This window comes from Lontra canadensis, unplaced genomic scaffold (genome assembly GCF_010015895.1).
Source record: "Lontra canadensis isolate GAN:19392208 unplaced genomic scaffold, GSC_riverotter_1.0 scaffold132, whole genome shotgun sequence".
Classification (NCBI taxonomy): Eukaryota; Metazoa; Chordata; class Mammalia; order Carnivora; family Mustelidae; genus Lontra; species Lontra canadensis.
The window spans coordinates 3,986,328-4,006,582 of record NW_022631126.1 but is presented as its reverse complement, the minus strand read 5'-3'; the positions used below and the strand labels follow the sequence as shown (position 1 = coordinate 4,006,582).

Below are 20,255 nucleotides of genomic sequence, written 5' to 3'. Positions count from 1 at the left end.
CGCGATCTCCGCTCTCCCCGGCGCCCCAGCCCCAGGGCACGCCTCCGTTTCCGCGCCCCCCCTCCGCGGCGCGCGCGAGGCGCACTCCCCCTCCCTCGGCGGCGCGGGGCGCGCGCCCGGCCCCCTCCTCCTCCCCTCCGCGCCTCTCGGCTCTCCCGGCAGAAAGTTAGCAGCGGGGAAGGAACTCGGGGCTGCAACAGCGCGCGGCGGCGGCGGCAGAGGCTGAAGCAGGAGCCGCGGCGGAGCCGGGGAAGCGGGGGCGCTGCAGACGGAGCAGGTGCAGCCGGCGGGTCCGCGCGCCCCCCTCGGTCCCCTTGCCAGAGGCTGAGGGGGGGTGGTGGGGGGCCGCCCGGACTCCACGGGAAGAGTGGGGAGGGGGGCCATGCGGCCGGGCTCCCCCCCGGCGCAGCGGGACAGCGGCCAGGGCCGGGGGCGCAGCGGCGTCGCTTCATGCAGCCGGGGCGGCTGGGCAGCGGCGGCGGCGGCGGCGGCGGCGGCGGGGGCGGCGGCTGAAACCATGTCCGGGCAGCGCCGGGGGCCGCCGCCGCCGCCGCCGCGAGCCGGGAGCCGCGATGGCCCCGTGGCCCGCACCTCCTCCGCCTCCGCCTCCGCCTCCACCTCTCGCCACGCCGCCGCCGCCCGGCGCCTCTGCTAAGGGGCCGCCGGCGCGCAAGCTGCTTTTTATGTGCACCTTGTCCCTGTCCGTCACCTACCTGTGCTACAGTCTCCTGGGCGGCTCGGGCTCCCTGCAGTTCCCCCTGGCGCTGCAGGAGCCGCCGGGCGCCGCCGCCGAGCCCCCGCCGAGCCCGCCGCCACCCTCTCTGCCGCCTCCCCCCGTGCGCCTCGGCGCCCCCTCGCAGCCGCCCGCGCCTCCGCCGCCGGACAACGCGAGCCGCGGGGAGCCGCCCGAGCCCCCCGAGCAGCCCGCCGCCCCCGGGGCCGACGGCTGGGGGCTGGCGAGTGGCGGAGGGGGCGCCCGGGACGCCTGGCTCCGGACCCCGCTGGCCCCGGGCGAGATGATCACGGCGCAGAGCGCGCTGCTGGAGAGGGAAGCGCAGGAGTCCAGCACCACCGACGAGGAGCTCGCAGGCCGGAGAGCGGCCAACGGGAGCAGCGAGAGGGGCGGCGCCGCCAGCACCCCGGACTATGGGGAGAAGAAGCTGCCACAGGCGCTTATCATCGGGGTCAAGAAAGGAGGGACCCGCGCGCTGCTGGAGGCCATCCGAGTCCACCCGGACGTGCGGGCGGTGGGCGTAGAGCCGCACTTCTTCGATAGGAACTACGAAAAGGGGCTGGAGTGGTACAGGTAGGACCCTGGGCTCGGCGGGATGGGATGGACGCACGGGGAGACCCGGAGGGCGAGCCATCGCTTTCCGGGCTCTTGGACACCCAGGCGCCGCCGTCCCGAGAGCCCTTATTCCCATCGGGGGCTCTGCCAATCCTGGCGGGGCCGCTCAGGGGCAGCGGCGGAGAGAGCTGGACGCTGGCCAAGGATCACTTTATTTCAGGGCGAGGGGTGGAGGTGTCGCCTTGCTTCTGCCTGCCTCAGGCTCCTTGTCCGTGGAGGTGCCTTCTCAGTCTGCCCAGCTCCTAGCCTGGGAATCCCCAGCCTTGGTGCCCGCGGGGTGTTTCCTAGCCCGGGCTTGGCGGGGCTCTGCGCTTCCGCGCTGGGGACGCCGAGGAATGAAGCAGGGTAGCTAGATGGATGTAGCGGCTTTGAGATCTCCTGGAATCTCTCAAAATCGCCCCGAGACACATTTGCGTGGCTGGAATCCAACTTTAGTATTTTCAGGTTAGAGCAAAAATGAACAGGCAACAGTTAAAAAGATGATGCTGGCAAGTTCTGGCTTTCTAGTAAAGATCGAGGATGCCCCCCTATCTCCAGAACTTTCTATCCCCATTGGCAGAATGAACCCTGCGTTGGTTCTGCCTCGGCAGCATCAGTGTGTACACGACAGTTGGTGCCCTAAGAGTTTTTGTGCACTGCACCCGTGTCCTTTCTAACCCGCACCTCCTTCACAACAGATTGGAGCTTCTGTCATGTGAAATGTTCACCTCTCTCCTTTTCCACCCTCTGCCAGTGGTGAGATAAAGGGAGAAGAGACAGTAGAAAGTTAGGTGCAGGTAAAATAAATTAATAATCCAGCTTTCTTGCCGGCCATAGCATTTAACTCCACACTGGTGCAGATTCCAAAAACGAACCTCCTTTGCTTTTTTTTTTTTTTTTTCCCCCGTTTTGTATCTCTCTGGAAAATAGATCTGGATGCCTGGCCCCATCTTGGTTGCATCTCAGTAATTAATTGCAATTGTCAAACAGAAACACAGGCTTTGTCAGCTAAAGTGATGTTATCATCTTAACAGAGCCAATAGGTAAAATACAAGGATTGTTTCCTGACAAGTTCCCTTCCTGTTGAAGAGATGTGCTTTCCAAGTTTAAATTACAGCCTGGGAAAAGTTTTAGAAACAGCTTAACTTAAGAAATAGATAATAAATGGGTGTATTGTGATTGATTTCTTCCACTTTAAAAAATATGCCTTATGCTTTCAAAGCTTGAGAGAAGTACACTTAGGCATAAACATTCCACCACATTAAACTGAAACAGCAAATGTGTCTGTTAATGTCTTGTCTGTTTCAACAGCGAGAACTAATTGCAATATTTTAGGAGGCTTCAAACAGCCCCTTCCTATCAAAACATAAAACAGCAAATGCCTAATTTAACTGGAAAAATCAGTATTTATAACATCACGAACCATGGTTTCCAGTTTGTGATTATAATTAAAAAGGTGTTAGGATGATTAATGCAACAACAGAAATAAAGAGAAGGGGTATGATGTCTGCGAGGGTTTCAGTTACAATTGTTGGTTAGGGGGGATGTCCTGCTTTCCGCAGTGAGGTAGCCTCAGCCCTAGGAGGGTAACAGTGGCTTTTTCCATTTCTAATTTTAAAGCTGTGTATCTCGGGAGAAATGCCAAGTGCCCTTTTGGGGGAGAGAGAGGCATAAAGATCACATCTTTCCAACATGTGTTCCGGTTGCTTTGTAGCAGCTGGAAATCGAGAAGGGAGTGTTTTCTTCGGATGCCTTAAAGTTTGATAAAGGGTGCGTGGTGGCATGCGTGTCAGGAGGTCCCATTGGTGGGACTGGAGAATTTTCTGAATGAGAGCATGGGAGATGTCAGATTTTCTTAATCTTCTTTCATGCTGAGGCTGGGAAGAGGAGGCACGGAGACAGGTATGACAGGGCTGTGGAAGGTTCTATCCCAGCACTGTGTATTCCCGGCCGACCCTCGTGTGGTCTTTGGGGCTGAGTGTGAGTGTTGTGTCCCCATCCACAGAACTGTTATCCTGAAGACATGTGGGGAGATTTCTCTTGATCCTCGCTTGAGAGGACCACGGGGTTTCTCTGCGGCCCCCCATCCTTGACCCCAGTGTCTCACCCACGGCAGATCCTTGTGGTGCTTATCTTAGAGGTGCCGACCGCAGGTGCTGGAGAAGAATCTGTGTAGCACGGAGGTGTCAGTAGTCACCCAAACCTGGCTGCTGAGAAGATTTCTAGAAACCCCTTCGGCCCACAGGAGTGTGCTGGGGCTGCTTGCATACCTCTCCAGCCTTACCAGGGACAGCAGTGCTTTGAGGGTCTTTGTGGGATTTACACAGGCTCCTGTCTCCCCTGGAGGAAGAGAGGGGATGACATCCTCATTATATTGCAGAAAAGGAAACCGTGGCATCAGTTCAAACCAGTAAGGGAAAGCCTACCTCTTGTTTCCCCGCTCCAAGTGCATCTTATAAATGGCGGCATCTGGGCTTGAGTGTACATGAATGGTCACGCTTCCCTCCATCCATGGAGGAGCCTATGTGAAATCTTCCTTTCCTCGCCAGAGGAGAGGACCACAGATGAATGAAAGGTTTTGATTCTCTCCCCGACTTGTTTGCTTTCCCTTTTTCTTGTCGAGGTGCTTCTGTGAGAACCGGCTAATTCTGCAAGTGTTCCTGGGGTTTGGTGTTTTCAGCCAGAGGGAGAAGCGAGAATTTGGGGTCAGCTCTGGGCAGCACTGGTTTGGGCTTTCGTCCTATCCCAGCAGAACGGCCCTGGGAGTTTTATTTCCTCCATGTCACTCCAGTCTTGTTTAAATCCGGGTTTTGCTTTCTCCTACGCTGTTGATCTGATGTGATTTAAAAACACATTTGAGATTAGAACGTGTGCCTCGGATTTCATGGCAAGATAGACTAATGGATTAGGAGGGGAGTGTTAAAGCTGTGGGAGAAGCAAGCCTCCCTTGGTGGATTGACCCAGGCCCATGACTCATAAGTGGGGGTGGACTTGACCCTCCTCTCTCCACTCCTCCAAACCAGTGAAATAAAAGGTCAAAACCCCAAGGCACCTTTCAGAACGGGCCACTCCAAGCTGTCCGGGCAGAGACCTTAGACTCCTCGAAGGGGTGGGACCTGGGGGCTGCAGCAGAACTCATCCAAGACACAGGGCTGCCTTGCGGTGTGACCTCCCCAGCGGCTTACAGACTGTACAGTAACCCTGACCTTGGCTTTGGAAACACCTCAGCTCCAGGGCAATGGGAAGGGAACCTCCAGGGTTTCAGATGGTCTGCCCTGCCAACAGTGGATAATGCTTCTCCCATTGGCTAGGGGAAAATCACTCAGGAAAACGGTTCCCATAGTCATGCTCGTGGTACCCAGAGGAAGGTGGTCCGCAACGCTGTTTGCTCTTGGTTTCTGGAGCGAGAATGAGGGAAGAAGCCAGAAAAGCACTGGCAGTTAGGGAATGCCTGTTCTTTATGGAGCCAGGTGCTTTATGGACGTCCTCTCACGTTTGAGTATCATAATGAAGATTGTGAGTGAAATAGCAGCCTTCGTGTTTTCCATGTGGCCCTCGGAGTGCAAATGACTTGCTCAGGACTGTTCAGCTGGTCCGTGGTTGAGCTGACCACATCTGTCCAATTTCACCGTGCTGCTTGCTTGGTTTCTTCCCTCACATCCCACCACCACACATAAAATACTAGCAAGATGTTTTCTTTCCTTCCTTCTGAAATTTAACCAACGTTTTAATAATATTTACCATGTACCCGGCACTGTTGTAAGGAGGAGAGTTGCTGTAAGGGGACTGTGGTAAGGGGAGAACTGTTGTAAGGGGAGAGAGTGGTGACTTAGCACTTTGTGCTCCTGAAACTGACATTTAAGTGGTGGGCAGGGGAGACAGGGAACAGTCTTTCTTGTTACCTTTTTCCGGTGGCTACTAGAAAATGTACCATCAAGCTGGTGACTCACATTGTATTTCCACCGGGCAGGGCTCCTAGTAGAGCGGCGCTTTTTAAGCTTTAAACGTGCACGCGTCACCTGGGATGTTGTGAACATGCAGGATTCTGATTCAGCACGTCTGAGGAAGGCCCTGAGAGTCTCCATTTCTAACTTCTCAGGTGCTGCTGATGCTGCTGATCTCTGGACCTCGCTTTGACTAGCAGGGGTCTAGAGAGGAATTGGTGTGTGCATGCGTGTCTGTGTGCATGCCTAGGTTATTTGAAATCAAATGACTAGGGAACACTTCCCCATGAGGGTGATGTAAACGAAGTGAAAGAATAAAAAAGAATAAAATTCTGTGCTGCATAGAGATCAGGGTAGAGAGGTTTCCAATATTAGGAACGGTAGATGCAAAGGCCCTGAGGCAGGGGCAAGCCTCATGGCTTTATAAAGGGTTTTTTTCAATATTCCCAAAGCACAGTGTTTGTAGCTGGACAAAATTGGATTCAAAACCGGGTTTTACAACTTACTGGTTGGATAATTTTGGATAGGTAACTGATTTAACATCACTCATCTTCAGCTTGTTTATCTGTGGATTGTGGGGGAGAATAAATGACATAATAAAGGTGAATGTATTTTTCCAAAAAAAAAAAAAAGAAAGATCCAAATGAACCCAACTCCTGTTTTTTTTTTTTTTTTAATTTTCAAATCATTTTGGTCTGATCACAGCTGTCCTAATATTGACTGAAGAGTATCTCATCGGGCAGGATTTTGGGAAAAATCTAAGAATGATTGGCTCTACATCTGCCTGACTTTAAACCAAGGGTCACCAACCTGGAAACCCAGTGAAATAGACTGGGGTGGGGGGCGTAGAAACTGGGGGCATGCAGGTCTTAGCCACTACTCCGTTCCAGCTACCCCTTTCCTGGGTGCAAATGTTACCACATCCCGCACCTGGTAGGAGAAATCGGAGATCCAGGCTTTGATGCGAAATCTCTTGTTGGTTTTTCACATTGGCAAACTGATTAAAATTTCTGAAAAGCCTTGTGTGGGCCAGCACGGTGGGACAAACAAAACACATCTGTGGGCTGGATACAGCCAGCTGGCTACCAGTTTGTGACCTCTGGTTTAAACTCATTTTAGAAAGTAAACCAGCATAGCCAGACCCTTCAGCAGTTGCCAGGATTGTGGTTTACGTGTGCTATTTTAGTTTCCATTTTTTCCCCCCTTTACAGATTTTGTAACAGCAAGGGGTGGATACCGCCCAGATATATTGCAACAGTAACAAAAGGAGCTAGAGAGAAACATGAACACTGAGGCAGGAATAGCCAATTCACAAACACATCTCCCCTTGGTTTTCAGTGAATGTGTTTGAAGGCGGGACAGCTCTTCCCTTGTTCCCTCAATCAGGAGCGCCATTGTGATCCATATAGATAAGTTGCACCTATAAAATAGATTTCCAGCCAGGTGGGTTCAGTAAGACCCGAGAGATGAAAGTAATTGGGTTCTAGCTTCTGCTCTGCCACATTACTACTTCTGTTGGACCTCAGGTTACCCGCTCCATTTCTTTCTTTCTTTCTAAAAAAACATTGTTTCCTAGATAAGGAGACTGTATTGCCTCCAGAGGGTCCATTCAGTGAAATATCTGGATTCTAGAACAGACTTCTGTGTTAGACTTTTTAGAGGGAGGAAGCTAGTAGGGGAGAAGCAACAGTGTACGGCGTAAGGGCCTTGGTTGGCCATAGGGAGCCACTTCGTTGTGGGCTTGGGTTGACCCTGCCCCTCCGGGAGGAACTTGCTTGCAGGCCCCGGATATGGGGGCGGGCCAGGCCGGATGGATACATCCAATCAGTGGGGCGCGTATATATTTGTTATGGTGAGTTGGGATTCAATTGGCCGCCCGTATTGCTGACCGAGCATGACTGTGCAGTTTTCCCTGTTTGTTGCAGTCTCATTGGCCACCTGTGTGTGGGCCGGGCTCAACCACTTCTATAAAGGTTAGTTTCTGAGACAGGGGAGTAGTTGAAATAGTTTTCGGAGTAGTCGTCGGAAGCGTGGGGTTGTCGGCTGCGGCGGCAGCAGCAGCAGCAGCAGCCTCATCGTCGGGAGCATCATGAGCCTCGCCGGGGAGCGACCTCGTCGCAGAGCGGCGGGATAAGGGAAGTCGCCGGGGTCGGTGTCCTGGTCGTCGTCGCCTCTTTCTAAGAGACGGCCCCGACTGGTAGGTTTGATTTTCGATGCTTGGAGCGAACTAAAGCTTTGCTTGATTTTCGCTTTGTGTGGGTCTGGTTCCTTGGATCAGGGACCCTAACATTCGGAGCATGTTTTTGCATCGGTCTCTGAGCCAGAGGCCACCGCGTCTTCCCGGTGTGATCCTGAAGCCTCAGTTTCTTTATCTGTAGAATGGGCTCAATATTATTTCCCTTCCAAGGGATTATGCGATGATGAAATGAGTTTGTGACGGAGGACATGGTTCTTTCCTCCCCCTGCCCGTGCATTTTCCCCTTGTCTTTCTTCATTTTCCTTGCCTATCAGTACTCAAGGTCCTAAAGAGAAAGCTGTAATGCATTTTTTATTCGAATATAGCCTTTTATTTCAAGATTATGTCTGAATGAGGGATTTCAAATCCTGAAGCAGCTCTTAAGTACCTCTCCGGGGAATAATCAAAACCGGATTCCAGAATTTGGTCTATTTGTAACTGGAGCTGAAGGAGAAGAATCCGATTTCACAAAGTAGTTGCAGCCGGAATTCTCCACCAAGGGGCTGGGGTAGGGAAATGGGCAGGCACTCTGAGCTTGCGAGCTGACATTTTCTTGAACTTACAGTAAGAATTGATGCCTTTTGGCCTGGATAGCTACAGAGGCATTTAGAATGCCAAGGGCGTGCTTGCCTTCGGTTTTTCTGCAGAGCCGAAAGCGTTTGAGAAGGCAGGACCGTTCGAGAAGACCCCTGCCAGACTCCCTGGGCTTGAGATTTGGCTCCTTTCACTGGTTTTCTCCAGCTGTCATGACATGACTGACATTTTTATTTTTATTTTTGTAAATCATACCAGTCGTTTTTGCTTGTAGAGTCAGGAGAGAGGCCTCGGGATTTTAGGTGAACGAGAGATGGCTAGGGTTGTACGGTAGGAAGTTTTCAAGGTTTTGGTTTTGCATAATGGATGATACCTCTGGAACTGATTGAACCAACGCCCTGTTAATCTCTTGATTCCATTGGTTTCTGCGGTTTAACAAGCTCCTCTATAACTGTCTTGGGAATTACAGTCTGAAATTATAATTCACTAAGGGAGCCTTTCAGCCCATCTTGCCATTAATTAAAAGAAGGCGGTTGAATTTTTGTTTTAACACTCACTAGTTAGGGTTGCCTCCCTTTAAGGTTTTTTTTTTCCGGCATTTATTTAAGAATGTACAAAGCCTATTCATGGGGAAACAACACATGAATTGGACTTTTTTTTTTTTTTTTGGTAGTAAGTAATAGAATATGATCTTAAACTATTACACAAAGAAAAAGTAATTTACTGGTTTATGTAATTGGGAAATCTAGGGGATAATGACTTCAGAACAGCTGGATCCAGGGACTCAAATGATACCACCAGGTCTCTCTCTCTTTCATCCTTTGACATGGTTTTCTCAACTTTGCTTTATTCTCAAATAGGTTGTCTCACCACATTTTAGGCAAGATGGTAAACAGCAACACACACAAACATCATGTTTATCAGTTCTTTTGGAAATCACTTTTCTTAAGGGTTTTTGTAAGAAATTCCTGGAGTTGCCGTTGGCTGAGTTTGGGTCATGTACCTTTTCCTAAAACAGTAATGGTGTAGTATTCCAATTAGACTCAGGTGATGTGGTCACCCCTTTGGGTTGGGATAATGGTAGGAGCAGGGATGCAGCGTTAGTCTCATTAAAATCATAGGGGACAATTTCCCTGTAAGAATGAGGTGCTCCAGGGTTCTGATGCTAGAAGTGGGGGACAGCTGAACCACATGATCATTAAACATGTAAAGATCCAGTCTGGGACAGGTACCTAATCTCTCTTGAGTATCTTAACTTAGAAAGAGGTACAAAGGGTTAGACTGGGGAGGTCCGGTGTACTTGTTACTTTAGTTATTTAATCATTTACTTATTATTTAAACATATATTGGTTGTCAGCTATGTGCTTGGGTCAAACAGGAATCAGTCATGGCCAGTGATCTGAAAGAGCTTATAAAATAGGGAAATGGACAAGTAAATGATTATGTTATAAGGTAATAAAAGTTCTCATAAAGTAGGATTTATTCCAGGAATGGAAGGATGGTTTGATCTTAGGGAGTCTAACAATGTGATTGACTCTGAAGCAAAGGAGAAAAAGTCCTGTGATTCACTTTATGGATGCTAAAAATACAGCTGATAATATTAAGTGTTTATTCCTGATTTTTAGAACACCTGCTGATAAAATAGGATCATTCTCACAGCCAGCATCATCTTTAATGGTGTAACACTAAAAATATTCCCATTACATTCAGAAGAAGCCCAGAATGTCCATAATGATCACTGTTATTTATCTTTGGTTCAGAAATTAATTGATGATGCCCTTGGATGAGGAAAACAATGAGAATGAGGGAGGTAGAATTATTACCACTTGTCAGCAATTTTATCTCTTAATGGAAAACTTAAGATAACGAATCCTCCCATGAATCTATAAGGAACAATAATGGGATTCATTAAGGGGAATCCCTTAATCACAAGGAAATTAAGATGCAAAATCTATAGTTTTCCTATAAGCCTATGCCAAACATTTTGAAAATAAAATGAGAGGAAATATTCTATTTATAGAAGCAACCAGAGAGACAAAATAACTAGGAATAAATTTAGCAAAAATTTCAAGGGACTTGTAAGAACAAAATTTTAATATTTTACCAAGGGGGAGGGGAGGTAGAGGGAGAGGAGGAGTGAGGAGGGACAGAGGGAAAAGACAGACATGCCATCCTAGAAAAAAAGGTCTCTCCATTTACTCCTCTCTTTGCTGATCCTCCCCCTTCCCCTCTTCTTTTTTATTGGAATTCAGAGGCAATGGTCATCATAGTAGGGATGGCCATAACAGCAATGGTACTAGAGCTGCCGAATTGAGGTCAGGTTTATTTGAAAGTGGTCTGAAAATATTGTTTCTGTGAACATGGCCAAAATGTTGTACTCTGTATATAAGATTCCCCTACTTTGTGTGTTTTACTTGAGCGAGAAGATGATGGTAAGATAAGTGTTACTGTTGAGATTCATAAACAGAGTTATAATTCCTTGATGGGGGGGGCGCTCTGCTTTATATTCTCCATTCAAGGATGGTTGGACCATGCCAAGGTGTGGGTTAACCATTGGATTGGTGTAAATTAGTAGATGTAGATGCACAAAGGGGAGAAAAAAAATCAGGAAAGTAATCATTGTTTTCAGTGGAACAGGGAGATGAAGGTTTGGTGGGAAAGAGGGGCCATAGCAGTGGTGGGAAGGGCCACACACTGCTCCCGGCACCGGCTTCACTCAGTCTTCATGGGAACCATGGAACAGGGGTCCTGCTATCACCCATGTTTTCCAGGTAAGGGAAACTGTGTTGCACAGAGGTCAAGTAACTGGCTCTCACGATGTGGAGTTGGGCTTCAAACCCAAGTCCTTGGCCCAAAACACAGCATCTCATTTAACTTGTCTCAAAACTCCTTTTCCCAGAACCGTTGTCCTGCAGCTGCCTGGAAGCGAATAATAATTGTGCACCTTTCCCTGCTAGACACTCTGGATCTCCCATATCCAGATGGATTGGTTGGCCTGCCTACGGGACAGGCTGGGTGTTGGTGATGGAGGGGAGTCTGGTCTTAGCATACCGGAGCAGTGGCTTCCTTTCTGTTCTGGGCCCAAGCTCGTTCCTGCTTGAAGGGCCTTTTTATTTTCTGTTCCCTGCACCAGAATACTCTGCCCTGCCCCCAGACTCTAACCTGCCTGTGTCTTCTCATCCTTCACATGTTGGCTTAAATTCCAACTCTTCAAAAAGACCTTTCCCAACTACCTGGTTTTTTAAAAACCTGTTTCTACTTCTGAGCTTGTTGTGTTGTTTTATTTTCTTCACAGAATATATTGTCCCAAATCGTACGAATTACACATCTCCCTCTTGCAGGAAGGGGAACTACAAGGGACCGGGGGTCCCATCTGTCTTTTCCTTGACAGTGCCCAGATCAGTACTTGGCGCACAGTAGGTGCTCCATAATGGTGGTTAATGAATCACTGATTTTGTTCTTTGTTTTTGTTTTAAATCTTTTTTTTTTTTAAGATTTTATTTCTTTATTTGAAGAGAGAGCACAAGCAGGCAAAGTGGCAGGCAGAGGGAGAAGCAGGCTCCCCACCGAGCAAGGAGACCGATGCGGAACTCGATCCCAGGACCCTGGGATCACGACCTGAGCTGAAGGCAGCGGCCCAACCGACCGAGCCACCCAGGCATCCCTGTTTTTGTTTTAGAGAGAGAGGGTGAGAAAGAGGGAGAGCGAGCTCAGGGAAGGGGCAGAGGGACAGGGAGAGAGAGATTCTCAAGCAGGTTCCATACCCGTCACGGAGCTTAACGGGGGCCTCAATCTCACAACCCTGAGATCCTGACTCGAGCCGAAATCCGGACACTTAACCGACTGAGCCATCCAGGTGCCCCCAACCACTGATTTTGAATCAATGAACTGATGAATAAAAGGGAGTACCTTCTATGTGCTAAGTTTTCTTGTAAAACTTCAGGCTTCTGAAAAGAAATCACACATTCCTTGGGAACTCTGGCCAAGAATTGTTCTAGGCTCTTTCACAATACTATTTTTGCAAGACTATTTTGGGTGCAAGAAAGAGAAACCCACTCAACCCAGCTGTGTGGGCTAGACAGTCTCCCCAAAAGGTTCCCTCCAGCATACACCACTATCTGTGTGTCCCTCATAGGAGCCTCACCAAGTGGATACTTCCTTAGCCACGTTTGCCCGTAAAGAGAGTCGGACTTCAGAGGGGCAGGTGACCGTGCCGGAGTCCCATGGCAGGTTGTCCCGAGCCAGGTGACAATGTTTTAGAAGAGCTTGGATCACTTCCGAGGGACCATTATGTCCTGGGAGTGGTTTGGATTATGTTTCTCTGGATGAATGATCAATTATCAATCAAATGTTTAAGCAGAGGCAGACTACCCGAGTGCCTTTGTCCCAGGGCGCTCTGACTCCCTGTAGCTGTATGGGGTTTTGAAAAAGAAAGCCCGCAGCTGGAATCAGAAATTCAGGATTTGAGTCTGATTTCTGTGTCGACCTTGCTTGGTGTGCATGGACGTGTAGTCAGCCTCTGAGCCTTTGTTTCCTCATCTCTAAAATGGGAATCATGGCCTTTAAGAACACCATAGTGATTTTGCAAGGATAGGATAGTGATGATGTACTGGGAACTGTGTGGTCTACACATGTTCGTTGTTACTAATCTGTGCATGTTTTCATGAATTCCCCCAGGTAATTGGTTTTCTGAAATGTTGCACTCCAGGGAGTACCTGAAATTCAGGACACTCCTATGAAGTTAGGCTAAGTTTAATTTATGAAAACTACTATGTAGCACGGATTTCAAACATTGATTAGGGCAGACTGCATCAAGACCCCCAGAATTCCTGGAGAACATCACTCTGCATTACTCTTACCTGCCTCTCATCCTTTTATACTGGAAAATCATAAAAAGCTATATTTAGGGCACGTTGGCTTCTTAGGATTGCCCCACAGGTGGTGACCTTTGGAGGTTCCCAGAAGATTCTCTGTTTTCTCTCAACTGACCTTTTATTTCATTTTCTTGTGCACCCTCTCTGCATTTCCCAAGTCTTCATATTCACTTCCCACCTTCTGGCTGTGGGAGTAGCTCATGTTCTAACCTGTTAAAGGAAGAATATGCCCTCTTCTCCAAAGATGTCATCATTCTAATCTCCGGAATCACATGGATCACATAGCAAAGGGCAATTAGGTTGCAGGTGGAATTGTGGTTGCTAAACGGCTTACCTTGAATGGTGATCGTCCCCACCTGTCTGGATGGGCCAGCATAATCACAAGGATCCCTTCAAGTGGAGGAGGGAGGCAGAGGGAGAGAACTTGGGGGGCTCAGCCTGCTCTTGTCAGATTTGAGGATGGAGGAAGGAACCACAAGCCAAGGAATTCAGGTGGTTTCTAGAAGCGAGGGAAAAGGGAAGGAAATTGATTCTTCCTTTGAGCTTCCGGAAGGAATGCAGTCAGATGATGCTTTGACATGAGCCCATGGAGACCCATTTCTGGATTCAGACCCAGAACCATGAAGCAAGTCCGCTTGTGGTCATTTGTTAATGCAGAAGTAGGCTCTCCTCGGACATCTCTGGTGTCTCCTTCTCATTTCTTCTCTTCTCTTACTTTTTTCCTCCGTTTCTGAAAAATAATCACCTTTGGGGCTCTTTTCTGTCTCTCGCCAAACAGCAGCGTCAATGTCCACTCTTTGCAGATGGTTGCCGGACTAGTTAGGGTAAAGATGAAAGTGCTAGAGCACAGAGACCTCAACACACAGTGGCTTAAATACCACAGATGATTTGTCTCATACATAGCGTAAGCTGATATTCGAAGTTTGTAGCAGGCAATGCTGCCTGGCGACCAGTCACTCGGAGGGGACATAAGCTGAGAACAGCGAGTTCTGGGATGCAGCTTCTCTGTATTTGCATAGCATGGATACGCCTGTCAGTGTAGACTGCACTGGGACAGCTGTGCTCCCCGAGGTCATTCAGAGACCCAAGTTCTATGCCTTCCATCTTGTTGCTCTACCATCCCCCAGGGAGCTCATTACACATGCAGACCCTTAGATCCCATCCTGTCCTTTCTGAAGCAAAATTTGCATTTTAAGAACATTCTTCGGTAATGATTATGTACCAGGGTTGAGAAACGGCCTTCAAGTAAGGTTTTTCAACCTTAGCACTGCTGACGTTTTTTGCACCAGGAAAATCTTCACAGCGGGGACCGTCCTGGGCATTGTAGGGTGATTAGAGCCTGTCTGACCTCTGCCCCCTAGAGGCCGGTAGTTAGTTTTAGCAGCCAAATCCGGTCATTGCCAAGTGTCCCGTGGGAGCTGGAGGGGGCTTTGGGGCTCAACACCATCTCTGATTAAAACCCCTGCCTAGGAGGGTTTTTCTCTTCTGCCCGATGAGAGCTACACGTTGTTGTCAGCAGTAAGGCAGAGCACAGAGGTCTAGGAAGGAATTTCTTCCTGAGCCACTGAGGCAGAAGTGACGTCTGTAACTTGCGCCCACATCCTGTCGGCGAGAATTTGGTTGCATGGCCACATCCCAGCCACAGAGCAGTCTGGGGACCCTACTGGGTGTCACTGTGCCTGAGAAGGAGGAGAAAAGGGATCTGGGGGACCGTTGGCTGGCTGCTAAGGTAATTAATGCAAGAATTCAGTCTACCTGTGTCTTTTATTCTGTCTTCTAGCCAGAGATGAATCTGGTTGGAAAGGGGAAATGAATTGATACAAATAAATTGGGCTTTTTTTTTAGATGGAGTACCCAACTATTTTAGGAGATCAGAAGAAATGTTAGATGAACACGTAATATTTAGCAGGTTCTCTGATAGCGTATTTTGATATCAAGAGTTTAGTGTTGCGGCGCCTGGGTCAGTTAAGCATTTGACTCATCGTTTTGGCTCAGGTTGTGATCTTAGGGTCGTGAGATCAAGCCCTGGATCAGGCTCTACAAGTCTGCTTGTCTCTCTCCCTCTGCTCAATACCCACCTCCCCGCATCTCTGGAGTAAATAAATAAGAAAATCTTAAAAAATCGCCAAGAAGAATACTGTAGAGTGGAAAACCTAAATATTAAAAATTTAAAAAAAGAGTATAGTGTCCTCTAAACTTCAATCATGAGTATTATTCTTGCAATTTTTTTGGGGGGGGGCACATAGAGGTACTTGACTTAATTGATTTTTTTTTTACATAAAAAGTAATAATTTTTATATTTTAAACATTTAAAAATTTTTTAAAAGTAGGTTCTTTTTTTTGTTTAAGGATTGTATTTATTTATTTGACAGAGATGACAAGCAGGCAGAACAGCAGGCAGAGAGAGAAAGAGGTGGAAGCAGGCTCCCCGCTGAGCAGAGAGCCCGATGCAGGGCTCCATCCCAGGACCCTGGGATCATGACCCGAGCCGAAGGCAGAGGCTCTAACCCACTGAGCCACCCAGGTGCCCCCCAAAGTAATAATTTTTAAGATATTTTTAAAGACCATATCATTACTATAAATGTATGTATAAGTGGAGATATACATACATATATACACATTTATCTATGTATGTACCTACATATGTATGTATTTATGTAACTATGCCTGTATTTATGTACGTATAAATGTCTCTTATGTACATATGTATGTATCTTTTTCTTGAGTGGTAGGAGGGGCAAAGGGAGAAGGAGAGAGAGAGACTCTCAAGCACGCTCCACACCCAGTCTAGAGCCTGATGCAGGGCTTGATCTCATGACCCTGAGATCACGACCTGAGCCGAAACAAAGAGTCAGACGTGACTCTGACTGACTGAGCCACCCAGGCGTCCCTGTATCTGTCTATGCATGTATGTATCTGTGTATGTTTCTATCTGGGAGCACCTGTTTCGGTACCACCCTCCCCTCCCCATGCTGCTGACGTAGACTCCTGCTCTTGTCCCTGCTGACGCTCTTGCCCCTCTGTAGTCTGTTCTTCTCATAGCAACTGTAGTAAGTAATCCTTATAGAAGATAAACCAGACTGTATCGCTCTTGTACTTTAAATTTCCAGTGGCTTCTTGTCAACCTAGAAAGAAATTCTAAGTCATGACCATAATCCAAGGACACTACAGAATCAGATCCCTGCCCACCTTTCCAGCCACATTTATTTGCCTCTTCTCTTTGCTCTTTTGCTTGAGCGACACTAGCTTCCCAAGAAGCAAAACATGGGCCTGCCTCAGGGCCTTTGTACTTGTTGCTCCAGCCACCTGTATTGCTTTTACTTCTATAATTTGTATGGCTCATGTCCTTTCTTTATTTGATCCTTCTGCTCCCCCCCACCTCCTCCTTAATACAGCCTTTTCCTGGACCATTGGACTCATCTTAAACACTCCTACTGGTAAAAGCTCCACTCACTGGAAAATGCTAGTATATGTATGGTATTGCCCTTAATATTTGTCTATATTCCACAGTTACTCCACCCCTACCCAGATTTCTGGTGTCTTAATTTCCTAGTTCTTCATTCCTCCATTCTGGAGGAAAGACCTAATTTTGATCTGGTGCCACAAAATGATTTAAAAGATGCTTAAAAGATATTTTCTGAAACTCTCAGCTATCCCTGTTATTTAAGGGCCCTGCCACTAGGTGGTGGTTACGAAACAGGCTGAGTCAGAAGAAAGTAAGGCATGTCTTGAGATCAAAGGTACGAGTTACTCCTTGCTCTTTCCAACCTGGGTTAACCCTGCGTATTTGCCCCTATAAAATAAGACGCTTTATAAAAGGTTCAATCTTGGGGCGCCTGGGTGGCTTAGTTGGTTAAGCACCTGCCTTCAGCTCAGGTCATGTCCCTGGGTCCTCGGATTGAGCCCCCAGTCGGGCTCCCTGCTCAGTGGGGGAGACTGCTTCTCCCACTGCCTCTTGCCCCCCACTTGTGCTCACTCTCTCTCTTACATAATAAATAAATAAAATCTTTAAAAAATAAGTGGAAGGTTCACTCTCAGTAAACAGTAAACAGACAACCAAGCAGATGTTCACGGTGTGTTTAAAACAGACTCTGGTACGAACTCTCTCTTCTTCTTAACCAGTTCTTTGTTTGTGTTCAGATACAGAAAGAATATTGCCAGGTGGCACTTGTCTTTCCTTCCTAGCACTCCTATTACTATCTGGATATGGATGAAACATGAACATACCACCTTATCATAAGGGAACGTTGAGACATTTGATATTAGATAATATCTTTATAACACACATGCCGGACATTAAATGGGGGCAGTACCCATTCTGCAGCTGAAACGTCCATGGTGATTTCAACCAGCACATCCCATGACCTCATCCAGAACTACCAAGTTCCTTATTTAGAACAAAAGAGTGAGTTTGTTCCATACTTACTGGTTCTCCTTCATGTACGTATCACTGTGTTGACAGTTCTTTCTTTTTTTTTTTTTTAAAGATTTTTTTTATTTATTTGACAGAGATTACAAGTAGGCGGAGAGGCAGGCAGAGAGAGAGGAGGAAGCAGGCTCCCTGCTGAGCAGAGAGCCTGATGTGGGGCTCGATCCCAGGACTCTGAGATCATGACCCGAGCCGAAGGCAGAGGCTTTAACTCACTGAGCCACCCAGGCGCCCCTTTTCTTCTTTTTTTTTTCTTAAAGATTTTATTTATCTACTCGACAGAGATCACAAGTAGGCAGAGAGGCAGGCAGAGAGAGTGACAGAGACAGGAGGAAGCAGGCTCCCTGCTGAGCAGAGAACCCGATGCAGGGCTTGATCCCAGGATCCTGAGATCATGACCTGAGCCGAAGGCAAAGGCCTCAACCCACTGAGCTACCCAGGTGCCCCTTGACAGTTCCTTCTTAAAAGTTTCCCATTAACTCTTGTCCTTGGTGCTCCACAGTTTTCTTGGGCTTGTGTCTTTTTTCCAGTTTCTACTCCTCTCATCCACCAGGAGGAAGACATTGTCCTGCATCACAATATGTTAGAGCATGTTTAAAGAAAGTCCTTCCCCATGGCTTGAAACTTGGTTTTAGCTACAATTTCTATTCGTTATTATTCTGATTTTAGCACACAGAAATTCCAGGTAAAATCTGCACTTAAATCTGAACCAAAATGGAATTCAGTGCTTTCTGTGTCTGAGAAGTCCTGGGTTGGGTGGCCTTAAAAATTAGGGCTTAGGGGCACCTTCGTGGCTCAGTTGATTAAGCATCTGCCTTTGGGTCAGGTCATGATCTCAGGGTCCTGGGATTGAGCCCTGAGTTGGGCTCCCTGCTCAGCGGGGAGCTTGCTTCTACCTCTCCCTCTGCCTGCTGCTTCCCCTGCTAGTTCTCTCTCTCTCTCTGTCAAATAAGTAAATAAAATCTTTAAACAAAATTCGGGCTTAAATATTATCTCTGGATCTCTTCGGTCCAGCGACCTGTCCTCGTTGCCAGAGAGGGGGTCAGGCTTGAATTACTGCCTGACTGAGCAGAAGTGGGTGGGGACACAGAGTTGGAGGTGTGGGCATTTTCCCAGGGCAAAACCCGGATGAGGTTATCAAGTAAGGGGAGTTGTTGCTTGTGCCAAAACACCAGATGTCTATTTCAAGACTCTCTTGTTCCAATGTAATCTTTCATCAAGGTACAACCGAATAAAACAGGCTCACAGAGAGTGCCGCCAGCGTGCATGGAGATGGGAGGCCTGGGTCCTGTTCTGTATCTTTCTATCAAGGTGGGCTCAGAGTGGCCCAGACCTCCCTCCCCTAACTGGAAGATTCAGCATCTTTTCTTTTTAAAAATTCAAAAAAAATTTTTAAAGTCCCAAACCCCATGCCCAGTGTGGAGCCCAACGTGGGGCTCGAACCCACGACCCTGAGATCAAGACCTGAGCTGAAATCAAGAATCAGAACCTCAACCAACTGAGCCATCCAGGTGCCCTGCCTTGGCACGCTTCTTTAACATGGAAAGGAAGAAAGGCAGAGAGAGGAGGAGGGAAAACAAGACGAGAAACTTGTCTCGCCACTGTACCTAAATTGTGTGAAATCCTGAAAAAAATATCCAAAGAACCTGCCCCTCAGAAATCACTAATTACTTATTTACAATATTTTCTATTTTTGTCACTTCCTTAGCAACCCCTAGCAGCTGTCTGGGAAAATTTAAAGAGACTGTCTGTCTTACATGAGAATTCTTCAAATAGCAAATGAAATTGTTCAGTGACATGAAGTCTTCCTGCTCAGATTCACTTTAAGAAGAGAGGGAGAAATGATCTGGCATTTGATCAATCTTAACATAACTAGACAGCCCAGAATTTCTGGAACAGCCCTGATTCTAGGTCATTTTACTCTTTTCATTTCAAGTAAAGGCCTGCGAGGGTCCCCTGGGTGCTTCAGGAGGGTAAGCATTTACCTTCGGCTCAGGTCATGATCCTGGGATCGAGCCCCACATTGGGCTCCTTGCTCAGTGGGGTGCCTGCTTCTCCTCCTCCCTCTGCCTGCTGCTCCTGCTGCTTGTGCTCTTTCTCTCGCTCTCTCTGCCAAATAATTAAATTAAGAAAAGGGTAAAGGCCTGTGATAGGGATGAGGTGTGGTTTAATTTTCATGCTTTTGGTAGCCTTTTTATGAAAAGAAGTGCACATTTTGGGAAGAAAAATTCCTCTGTCAGTCTAGTATCTTGATGCTAGTTTGAAAATGGAAACCTGTGTATTGTCTGGGGGACTCTGACTAGTGCATAGTGGGGTTTTCTTGTGAATATAAATTGTATCCCAAAGGGTCTTTTTGAAGGTTCCTCAGCAGGGATTCCTTGGAAACTTGGGGACCCGGAGCTTCTGAAACTCCAGGGTCACTTAAGAGGTCCAGGCCAGTTTTGAGGGTGATTCTGGAATTTTGATGCCTCCCAGCTTTCCCTGACACTGTCCACATCCCCCTTTGGCCTCAGGGTCCCTCCCCGTGTCTGGGAGTGGGAGCCTCGCTCTTCCCTCACTCCACCCCAAAAGAAGGCCCCGGGCCCTTTTTCTCTTTCGGTGTTTTTCTGCTGGATGAGAAGTAAGAAGGAGACACAGAAATACTTTCCTGCTGGTCAACCAGTCAGGCACATATCTATGAACGTTTGTTTTCAGGAAGACTGTTCTCTTCCAGATTTCTCGTGACTTATTTTAGGATTCTGAAGAGTTCTGACAAATTCTGGTTTTTTTTTTTTTGAGAAACAGGCAAAATTGAAACATGAATGGATTATGCGGGAAGTTAATGTTGGTTATGTCTCCTTTCCAGCAGGTCTGCTTTGGCATACTAACTGTAGCTAACTTTCTCTGGGGGTTTCCATGATGAAAAGAGAAC

At 47.7% G+C, this 20,255-nt stretch overlaps 1 protein-coding gene across 1 annotated transcript in view; it reads left to right on the top strand.

Moving 5' to 3' along the window:
• Positions 1-510: 510 nt before the first annotated feature.
• The window catches only part of HS3ST4 (heparan sulfate-glucosamine 3-sulfotransferase 4), a 389,540-nt gene continuing 369,795 nt past the window's right edge, over positions 511-20,255 (top strand). Inside the window, exon 1 of the mRNA XM_032842665.1 lies at positions 511-1,306. Coding sequence (XP_032698556.1) covers positions 573-1,306 — 734 coding nt within the window. The 5' untranslated portion in view covers positions 511-572. The remainder of the gene's footprint in view (positions 1,307-20,255) is intronic.